We start from the raw sequence: 11933 nt of genomic DNA on the forward strand, positions 1-11933 counted from the left end.
ATTATTATTATTTGTTTATTTTTTTTAAACACACGTGTTCGATACCGTGCCTCATTCTGTTCCGTGCTTTACATACACAGAGGAGAGGAGAGGAGGGGAGGGGAGGGGAGAGGAGAGGAGAGGAGAGGAGAGGAGAGGAGAGGAGAGGAGAGGAGAGGAGAGGAGAGGAGAGAAGAGGAGAGGAGAGGAGAGGAGAGGAGAGGAGAGGAGAGGAGAGGAGAGGAGAGGAGAGGAGAGGAGAGGAGAGGAGAGGACGTTAGCATGTTTTTTAAAAAATTAGGAACGGTACTTTTTTCTGGCTTTTACGGGAGCCTCGTCCTCCGCTGTCTACCTCCGCCAGCCTCCCCTGACAGCCGTGCTGTCTCTCTCTCTGTCTCTCTGTCTCTCTGTCTCTCTGTCTCTCTGAACAAGGTATCTCAACGCCTGCCGGCCCGCTGGGCCATGGAGGTGTCTTCTCGAGGCCGAGAGCGAGTGTTTCCGATAGACGCGATGACAAAATCAATTTTCTGTTCATACAGACTGTCAAATACCTCTCTAACCTCTACGAGTCGTTTGATATCGCAGCTGTCCGTGGTCTGTCTGCTTCCACGTAACGCCTGAAGTCAAACGCTAGGAGCTGAGAAGAGATGAGACGTCGCGCCGATGACGTTCCCACGCGACGGAGTCGACGATGCCCGACACTCGACCTTCGACCTCCCTCTCCGCCCCTCCCCCCTCCCGCCTCCCTCATCAAACTTTCACGAGGGACGGACGATTCTCCGAGGGTGTGTTAGCCAATCACGCGATCCTCTGGAGGACTGTGAGAGCCAATGGGGCGTGGTGTTCTCCTGACGTCTCTGACAGTAATAGCCTAGCGTGGCGTGGCACTGCCTTCGCTCCGGTGAGCACTCCTCCGACTCAGCCATGAGATGTGTGTGTGTGTGTGTGTGTGTGTGTCTGTATGTGTTTGTGTGTGTGTGTGTGTGGGGGGGGGGGTTGTGTGTGTGTGTGTGTGTGTGTGTGTCTGTGTGTGTGTGTGTGTTTGTGTGTGCGTGTTTGTGTGTTTGTGCATCTCTGTGTGTGTGTCTGTGTTTATGTCTCCCTCTGTGTCTCTGTGTGTGTGTGTGTGTGTGTGTGTGTGTGTGTGTGTGTGTGTGTGTGTCTGTGTGCGTGTGCATGTGTATATGATGCTGTGTCATACCCTCTCTATGCACGCATGGGCTATAGTCCCTCAAAGACACTGCATCTGTGACACGCTACACTGCCGCTCTCCTAACATGGTAACAGCATAGAGGCCATAGCGATAGGACAGGCAGCGTAGATAGGGCGTTCCTGCCCTGGGGCTGTTCCTCTATAGTCTTCCTCTTCTTACGCTCCTCTCCTTCTCCTCTCCGCCCTTTCCTCTCCTTCCGCTCCTCTTCTCTCCTCTCCTTCCTCTCCTCTCCTCTCCTCTCCTCTCCTCCTCTCCTCTCCTCTTCTCTCCTCTCATCTGTACTGATGTGTAAGAGCTGGATCTCTATCCTGCATGTGTCCTGAGACTGAAGCAGATAGATGAGAGGAGACAGGAGTCTCAGAAACCTCGCTATTGGGCAAAGCAGCATTCTAGAATCATGTATAGCAACATGTAAACCAGCATTCTAGAATCATGTATAGCAACATGTAAACCAGCATTCTAGAATCATGTATAGCAACATGTAAACCAGCATTCTAGAATCATGTATGATGCATGTTGTGTTCCAGTGATGTTATGATTCCATACGGGCATCCCTCCCCATAGTGCATGAGGGGTGGAGGGAGGGAGGGAGGGAGGGAGGGGGGAGAGAGGAAGGGAAGGAGGGAGGAGGAGAGGGAGGGAGGGAGGGGGGGGGGGTGTATGCCTCCTGGGTGAGGCAGGGCCTGAAGAGCAACCTGGGAGGCCATCTGAACTGAACTGGGCACGGTTCACCACACTGCAACTGTGCACCAAAACATTGCAGATTCGTTGCTGCACACACCTAGGCCTATACATCGAGACAGTACCTGTCGATGCATTTGAAGACTCACAACTTCCAAATAGACCTGTGAGTTCACATCACGGTGGAGAAATATACAATAGATTCAATTCAATCGATTGTGACAGTGTGTGACACTTCACTGGCTAGTTTTTCGTTGTGCATTAAAACATTTCGGGGAGGTGTACAGTAGATCAATAATTCAGCACGGAGAGTGCAGACAAGACGGGGCACACAACGGCACCTACGCGCGGCTAGAGAGAACGCCGGAGGCTGTTGTCAGGTTGCAACGATCCAGCACCGCAAACCCACCAATCAGAGTATGATGTCACTCAGACCTCTAAATGGTTAAGGAGCAACAGTGCAGGCGGTATATAGACGGTTAGAACGCGGTCTCTGAGAGCGATAGCCTATCAATGCTGCATGCACGCCGGCGAGGCGAGGGCCGCTCGACTGGCGCGTAATTGCGGTTGACGTGACGTGCTCAAACTACAGAGGAGAGGAGACATTTAAGCGGTGAGCGGCACAGGCAGGGGGCTGCGTTGCGGTAGCCGCCGTGTCAGTCGCGGCCGGTGCATTTGAGAGAGTGGAACTGCGGACCATATATCCATATTGTCAGTATGTTTCACATATTGTGTTGTTTCTCAAGACCATTAGAAATACCTCAGGCTACGTTCACACGGCAGTGAAATGTGACCCAAATCCGATTTTTTTGCCGACACGCGACTCAGGTCTGATTTATGCATGACCGTGGGAACAGCGCAAGTCACATGAAATCTGACTTTTTTTGGAACTGCGGCGGGTAGAGAGAGACAGAGAGAGAGGGAGTCTTTTTTTTTTTTTTTTAAGTGATTCTCCGCCGCGCCGCGACTGTTGCTGCGTGTCTGTTCCCGTCAAGGTGTCACGGGCAGCTGACGGGAGGCGACCGCTGAATTACAATCTCACGCGAGCCGGCGTGCCCGTCTCTCCTCTCTCTCCCCTTGTATCCCTCTCCCTCTCTCTCTCCCCCTCTCTCTCTCTCTCTCTCTCTCTCTCTCTCTCTCTCTCTCTCTCTCTCTCTCTCTCTCTCTCTCTCTCTCTCTCTCTCTCTCTCTCTCTCTCTCTCTCTCTCTCTCTCTCTCTCTCTCTCTCTCTATTTTTTCCGATTCCCACGGGACGATCTCATTACCTATTCCGCTTCCCGACAGCTGACGAGCTTTTTTTTCCCTACAGAGTCTCTAATTGATATAATAGTGACATATGCAGCTGAATCATGTCTTGTCTTGTGGACAGAAATCTCTGGGGGGGTTTAAAATAAACAGAACAGCCTCACCGGCATCTGGTGGAAGACACGACATCACTCCCCCTTTCTAGACTGTTATAATAAACGTATTTGGCTACAGCAGCTTACCGACGGGACATGTTTTCGGAGATTGGTTATATTAGTCAGTCAGTTAGAAACGCTGTTCCTCCAACATCACGACAGACACACACAAGCCTACTTTGTGGACACTAATTCTTATCCAATTCTAACCAGTTTACAACCTTTACAGCCAGCCAACCAACCAACCAACCAACCAACCGACCGACGGACTTTCAGAATTACACAAATAAAACACGTGTTACGTGTGCACAAGTGTGATGTAGGGTATAGGCTATAACAGAACATCAAATATAACAGACTAGAAAATCATGTTATTAACTCATTACTGGCCCAGTCACATATAGGGTATATACAGAGAGAGAGAAAGACGGTCGCCGAGCCCACCTCTTCCGACTGCGGCTCCTTCTGCCGCTGGTTCGGTTGTTCTTTGGTGGCCGTCATGGTGAAACGGTGACGGTAAACTCCCGGTGGAGGAACTTGGGTCTAAGTACGCTGTGTTAGGCAGGTCCCACTTGGCCGTGAAGTAGTCAAACCGGCAGGGTGGAGGAGAGAGGAGAGGAGAGAGGAGAGGAGAGGAGAGAGCTGTGGCGCGGGTCAAAGACGCCGGCGGTGGTTTATCAATTGTGGGAAAGGCACAAAGCTGTCGGTGCGGCGACGAGTCCGTCACGATGTTGGGTTCCTCCTCGAGGTCTCTCCGACTGTCTGGAGGGAACACCGTGCTATCGCTGCCTGTCAGTCAGTCCACATGACAAAGGACAGTCAGCGGCAGATGTTTTCAGTCGTCACAACTAAGAAGAGACCGAATAGTGAAGGATGGACTCCCCCCCGATCTATCTCCTCTGTCTGTCTACCCTGAACACAAGCAAAGGGGAGGTTGACTATAGCCGCCGACTCCCGTCCTGTCTGCTGTCTGTGCCCAGTGGTGGGAGGGTGAGGTGGTGCGAGGGATGTGGGAGGAGGGGGGTGAGGAGAAGGGGGGCGTCGGGGGGGGGGGGGGGAGTCAATGTAGTGGTCTGATGCGTTCCCACGGCTGAAAGGATGGGGGGGGGGTGATTACGTGTTTGACATAATGACGATTTAATGACGACCTAGACTTTTGTCCAGGAATAGCCTCTCTCTCACACCCATTCCAAAACAATTCTACCATGTCCGCATGTATGACCGGTTGTCGGGCATAATGAGGCTATACCCGCCTTGTAGGTTAATTGTGGCTGTTTGAGTCTTCGCTGTCACGTGTTGCTTTTGGCTGGTTCATTATGTATTACCGGCCGGAATCATAAATCATGTTCCGCCGCTCAGCTGAGCAGAACGGGAGGCGTCCTAACGATTCCCAACTAAGTTGGGCGCTCCGCCACGCCCCCAGCGGGCTGCGTCCTAACGATTGGCTCCGCCACGCCCAGCGGGCTCCGCCCCCCAGGCTGCGCGCACTCAGGTCAGTGTGTGCTCAGATGTCAGGGAAAACGTGGAGGAATATCCTCAATTGAAGGCTGCGCATCTCTTTCCTCGCTGCAAGATGTCGATGCCTCGCTGCAAGATGTCGATGCAAGACTGCCGAGGCAAGGGAGTGGGTGAAGGCAGCAAAACACTCCGGGGTAACATGGAGGGTCCAAAGAACCATTCCATGTCTGGCAAAGCGCGTTCTTTTCAGGGTAACAGTTAAAATGTCTTGTGCCTGCTCCAAACAGTCACGTATCAGGCGGATGGCATTCACATAGGTTCTCAACTCCTTCCACTTTACGTTTATATAGTGAATATAATGTTTTGTTTAGGTGGACTACAAGTGTCAGCACCATGTTGATGTGAGGTCTATGACGGCCAATTCGAGACCTTCATCTAAAAACACATGCTGTCCAGCCACAATGTCTCTCACCCTGAAACAGTGCCAGCCTCTAAGGCGGCGGATTAGCCGGTGAGTTGAGAGATGTATGCAGGTCTACTGTACGCTGATAATCATGTTGTTATATTCATCCTTGGCTTAAACTTAACATCCTCGTTAGCAGAGTATTTTTTTCCATTTTAAACTGTCCTGTATCAGCTTCTCTCACTCCAACCATCTGCAGGTCCACCCTCACCACACCATATACCTTCTTTTAGGCCTCCGCCTTTTCCTTCAGCTCTATCTCCAGCATCCTTACCCCTACCAGCTTGTCTCCTATCTGCCATGTCCAAAACCAAGCTCTGCCTCTTGTTTAGTTATTTGTCAGACAATGCCACCACGTGTAAACTTTCCTTTTCACTATTGGTGGTAGAATTCTGGTAGCATTCTGTCACAAATCATTCTTAAGACACTTCTCCACCCACTCCACCCAGCTTGCACTATCTTCTACACCTCTATTTTACGCTCTCCATTACTTTGGATTGTTGACGCCAAGTATTTCAACTCATCCACATCCTCCTTGTTACCTCACCAATCCACTGATTCCCTCATTCACTGGCTCAAACTTAACATAATGTTGATATGATTCTGTCAACTGCTGCAAGGACAGACACATGCCTGACTTCCCATTGGAAGTCAGGGTAAAGAACACCCACAACCACAACCTGTTTGTGGCCGAGGCCCTTGGGCACAGAGATGTGGGGAAGGCATCAATTGAGAGCCTGACGAGGCTTTTTGAAATCGGCCACTCTCCCACATCAGCACTTTGTGTGTTGAAGCACGACCTGCAAATGCAGTATGGCGTGAGATATGTCCATGCCTCAGCGAACAGAGAGATCTGCCCAGACCTCCAGTTTGTCCAAAGGTGCACCTTTTTTTTAAGATCATATTGTAGTTATTATGTATGTATTGTCAAAAGACCCCTCACATGATTGGGGTTGAGACTGTATAATGCTATGTTGATGATGGTTGTGTATGTGTCACACATTTGAACACATATGAGCAGTGGAGTGGGATGTATAGTTTGAAACGGTATACAGCATGCATATTATAACTTTATTGGCTAACATTCTTTTGTTCAGACTCTTCCAAAAGGTGTGCAGGGGAGAGTATGGTGCACAGCAAGGCCCTTCTATGCTGGAAGCGCTGGAACGACAGGTGGTGGAGTACAACACCAAGTGTGGAGAAGTGTGTGCCAGGATGACCACTTCCTCTGCTGGAGCTCCTCTCATCGCGATATGCTCCCCACTGATGAAACGCCTTCACACATTATTTATTGAATGTTTTCTGTCTGCCCTACTAAGCTGTTTGACAACAAAATTTCCCCATTGGCGACAATAAAGGTTTTTTCATTCATAATATTTTGGTGCTCCTCTACCCCCTTTGTATATATTGAAGACCCAAAGACGGCTCAAAAGGACAGTTTTGACTGCCATTGTATTTAATAGGCCTGCTATTGTCAATCTGTTCACTTCAATCTGTTCATATCAATAGGCCCTTTTCAATCAGTTCATATCAATCGGTTCTTTTCAATCAGTTCATTTCAGGTTCTAATGTTCATTTTTACAAATCTATACAAAACCTGATCTCACATGTTTTATCCTCAAGGATACATATCCTCAAGGATACATAGGCAGAACAACTGAAATAAATGAAACTTTAATCGACTCAAAAACTGCTTAGCTGGTGGGATGGACTCACACTCATGGACGCACATTTGCTATGTCTCTCCTGTGATGTTATGCTCTGATATTGTAATTTAATGTAACTTATCGCGCGTCTCGTTAAGAGAGGTCAGGGAATATTTTTTTACAGCTCACTTTTCTGGCCCCTCTGTTGTCCTCTACCTCTGTTTTACTAGTTCTGGTGAATAAATATCTGACAGTGACATATTACGTGGTTGATTGAAACGGTAATGTTTAAAATAGCCACGCAGTGCGCGAAAATGTATGCAGTCCGGCAAAATGTATGCCGTTTCGCAGTCGAGCCCGCTGGGAGTCGAGCCCGCGTGCGTCGAGCCCGCTGGGGGCGTGGCGAGCCCGCTGGGGGCGTGGCGGAGCGCCCAACTTAGTTGGGAATCGTTAGGACGCGAACGGGAGCTGTGCAGGAGTGGAGCTGTCCTCGGTGCTGGAGTGGAGCTGTCCTCGGTGCTGGAGTGGAGCTGTCCTCCGTGCTGGAGTGGATCTGTCCTCGGTTCTGGAGTGGAGCTGTCCTCGGTGCTGGAGTGCTGAAACCTCTCGTCGCATATTCATCTTCATTGAGTGTTGTCACGGAGGAGAGGACGCGCCACTTCCTATTTCCATGACACCGTCCGTCCAAAACGGTTAAGAATAAATGCACATATATATGTCCATATACCCCCTCGCCTCGCCCGCTGCCTAATATAGGCAGCGTGTTTGGATAGCCTAAGTGCCTAAGTGCAGACACTACCGGTGCTTAGTCTGTTTTCCTGCCAGTCAAATTTGACTCCATAACAAAGTTGGTGTGTGTGTGTGTGTGTGTGTGTGTGTGTGTGTGTGTGAACGAATTTGGAGTATATTGAGAGGCTAATGCCTGCAGTTGACACAACTCTAAATCAAACTCACTGCAGGCATATGAGAGAGAGCGGTGTTCCACCTGTTTAGGCTGGTTGGAACTGTATGAAATGACATGAAATCCACACTATAAAAAGTTATATCGACACGAGGCAGCCATCCCACACAACCAATAAAGTGTTCAAATCACTTTAATATCTAGGCTCATATCAGCCACGCTCCAGCCAGACTTAGATCAATATGTTTTATCGCCATCTTGACATTGATAAACAAGTTGTGTATTTTTTTCCAACATGAGTGGGTGAAACTGATAGAGATATGTGGGAGACGCCGCATAGCCCAGTGATATATAGGCGGACCATGACTCATTTAAAAACCACCAGGGTTTTGTATCAGGGGATGCAACAGTGGTTTGGTTTCACAACAGAGTCACAGTATTGTCAATTGTTAGCAACAATTAGGCTGGTTTAGCAGACAAGGAGCCTATAACTGACTGAATCACACTTCCAATGAAGACTGCAATAGAGACGGCAACAAAACCAAACAACTTCATCATCAGCATCCATTATCTAAGACTCTCATTTATCAACATGGGTGACACAATGAACAGAGATGTTCAAGATGTCATGGATGGGAGAATCACACACACACACACACACACACACACACACATCCATTGATTAAAGACTGTTAGGATGTGTTTTCATTGTGCATAGACTTTAAATACTTTATATGAAATAGCCTCAATCAAACTGTCATTTAGAGTCTGTTCACTCTCTCCCTCATTCTCTGCCTTGTGTAACCTCATTCTCTCATTTATGTAACATGTCACTTGAGCTGGAACATGGCCAGATTTAGACCATGGACAGGCTAAGGACATTAGGAGCCTTTCCTAGAGGCCAGCAGTGGTCAGCCAAGAAGAAACATGACTAGGTACTCTCTATATGGTCAGACCAGGGAACCCTGTCTATGATGTGATTTGTGTAAAGACAGCCGCTTGCATATTCATCAATATTCTGTCTATAAAGGGCACACTGCGTGTGGCCATGCCTGTGTGCGTTCTCCTCCTGAGAGCTCACCCAACGTCGAACAGGAATAAACTTTACTCCAATAGTCTACCTTGAGCAAGAATCTTTAAGTACTTTGGGTTCCATCAACCTCGACCACCACCCATCAATCATCATACATCATAACAAAGACTAATGGGTGACAGTGTTGTCACGCGGTAAACCCAGGCAGTGACGTGCCATCTACAGATCACAGATCTTGTCACGGATAGTCACAACACCATTATGGATGGTTTAGATACATAGAAGGAAACGTGTCACTAAAAGTGCCATGACAGATATGATGGCACGGTTATCAGCACTACGAATGCTTCAGATGAACCATTGTTAAAGTGTCATCGATTCTTAACAGTGTTGATACGTATGACATCTGTTGTGTTGACAATTAATATATATATATAAGATATATATTCATATCAGATTATCGACGCAGCAACTGTCATCGAAAGAACATCAACGACGAAGTCTGTGAGCTCATTTGCAAACAAACAAATTCTTCCATCATACACACACAATTTTGGCCGTGACGGGGGACTATTGTCTGTAATTTCAGACCCATTTGTCGCCCTGCCTTCCTCTCACAATGACAATAAGCATGAACTCCCCCCCCCCCCCAAGGCCGGTGATTTATCCTGAACTCTCGGATAGACTTGTCGGCGCTAGACCTCCATATCCACAAGGGCAAACAGCAACGGCCTCCATCTCAGCATGCTGTATACCGAAGATCAAATATTGACGTTTCTCGCTTGACCCGCTCATACTTAAATAATGTCAGGGCCGTGACATTATTGTTGAGTCGATCCGACCCGCAATTTCGCTGAAAGCATAAAAAAGAAAAAAACACACACCAACCGAAGCAGGTGAAGCGTGAAGGTCAAGAAATAAAATCTATATTGCTTTTTGGAGGCGTTATATAGCCTAACCTAGAAGGGCAAGGAGAAAGGGAAAACAGGATTTTTGAGTTACTGTGCATCTAGCGTCTCTGGTATTAGCATAAATGCTAACTTTTCCATGTGCGCCACTCTTCGTCTGTTTGAGTGGATCCGAGCGTTCATCCGAATAAATGGGAGAACAATATTGACATCATACATGCGCATGCTGATTGTATGTGGGATAGTCTATAGCCCTATTGTCTAATCCAGTGGTTTTCAACCCTCTCCTCGGGGACCACCAGCTGTCCCACATATTTGATCTGTTCCACCACCAGCACACCTGATTCAACTAATCAAGTGCAAAGCAATTATGATTTGTACTTGATTAGTGGAATCAGGTGTGCTGGTGGTGGAACAGATCAAATATGTGGAACGGCTGGTGGTCCCAGAGAAGGGGGTTGAAAACCACTGGTCTAATCAAATCTACGGTACCTTGTCTAATCTCATATATGGTTATATAATCCATACTCTTGTGTTATTATTGATCAGTCTATTTAACACCACCAAGGTCAAATCTGTCATTGCAATAACAGAGAGCAACATGTCCGGATTTCATATGAGACATAAAGTAAAATGGAGAATAAACATTCCCTAAGCCCTGTCTTCAGTAAAGCTCCAACCATGTCTATTCTTTTGAACTGAACTGTAAAGTTGAAGTTGTAGAACATTTCAAATGAATGTTCAGGTGTATTGTTTTGTTTTGAACTCACCGCTAACTAGTCCCCCTCGCACTGCTGAACTTCAAACACCATGTCACCCAGCGCTACATGAACACGGCCAGGGAGTGTGGAATTATGCATTGAATTACAGCTCGGAGATCAAAGGCATATCCGCAGGGAGGGAGTAATCAAGAGTGTTTGGGTTACTGCTTGGCTTCAGCTGGAGGGTGTGTTACACAATATGAAGACGGACACGAGAGGAGAGGCCGATAGAGGGAGAGAAGAAAGGACAACAACAAAACAGCACCTGGGACTGAACGGACAGCATTGAACTCAACAATGGGAAGAACGTAGAATTCACCAACTCATTCTTTCAAACTCTTTCTGAGAGGGGAGAGGGAGGGGTTGGTTTACAGTAGAGGGTTGGTTGGTTGTACAGTAGAGGGTTGGTTGTACAGTAGAGGGTTGGTTGTACAGTAGAGGGTTGGTTGTATAGGAGAGGGTTGGTTGTCCAGTAGAGAGAGAGGGTTGGCTGTACAGTTCCTTTAAATTATGGTGTTGTGACTTTCAAGAGGTGCTTGAGAGGGAGGTGTGCGTGTGTATGTGTGTGTGTGTGTGTGTGTGTGTGTGTGTGTGAGAAATATTATGGCTGTACTGTGAAATCACCTTTCAGAGTTGAAGAGAGAGAGAGAGAGAAATGGTAAGAAAGAGAGAGAGAGAGAGAGAGAGAGCCCTGGGGAAGTATTTTTCTGAGGTGTCTGCTGTTGATAAAGTATTTATAACCCTGGGGCAATTTAGTGCAGACATTGAAGAACTCCAGAAAACTGTATTACGCACACACGGACACACATGCACACGCTCACACACACACACACACACACACACACACACACACACACACACACACACACACACACTCCTAAAAAAGTTTCATGGCTACAGACGAGTGCCTCTTCAGGTTCTGAAGACTTGGATCCAGTCCAACACTGACAGGTGTGGCTTTGCACCAATACTCCTACCAAGAGAGAGAAGATAAAACAGTCCTTGTGTTTGGTCTGTGAGACACACACTGAACTCTTGGGGTTTAGTGAGATGTATCGGGTTGTATGGTATATTGTGTATTGTGTATTTATGTAAATGTTTATATATAAATGTTTTAACTGTACCAAACAGATAGGCCACGTTCAGAAACACTACCACACTTTAACCAAGAATTTCAACGTTGTTAAAAAATCAACATTGCAATGCAATGGATTCAGTGAGTTACCCTCACTACTCTACACTAACTAGGTAGGAGTGGGGATTACTCACCGAATACATTGCATTGCAATGTTTTGGCTTGACTAGCGAGTGTGTCATTCATTTTAAACAACGTTGACATTTATTTACATTTTTCTGAATAAAAGTCTGAACATTTTGATTGGTTGCTGACTTGTTCCCGCTTTCACCAGCTGCTGTCACATGTCTGCTCTGGTCTAAATCAAGTGTGGCATGTTGGAGTTTCTACTGTCTCTACTTAATCCTCCAGAGCC

At 47.4% G+C, this 11933-nt stretch overlaps 1 protein-coding gene across 1 annotated transcript in view; it reads right to left on the reverse strand.

The window, feature by feature from the left end:
* Window positions 1-3774, reverse strand: part of dpp10 (dipeptidyl peptidase like 10) — a gene marked incomplete at both ends in the record, with an annotated part of 123966 nt that extends 120192 nt beyond the window's left edge. The window contains one exon of the mRNA XM_080536359.1: window positions 3718-3774. Within this exon, the coding sequence (XP_080392485.1) occupies window positions 3718-3774 (57 nt within the window). The remainder of the gene's footprint in view (window positions 1-3717) is intronic.
* Between the last annotated feature and the right edge of the window lie 8159 nt (window positions 3775-11933).

This window comes from Nansenia antarctica (assembly GCF_963989245.1).
Source record: "Nansenia antarctica genome assembly, chromosome: 7".
Taxonomy (NCBI): domain Eukaryota; kingdom Metazoa; phylum Chordata; class Actinopteri; order Argentiniformes; family Microstomatidae; genus Nansenia; species Nansenia antarctica.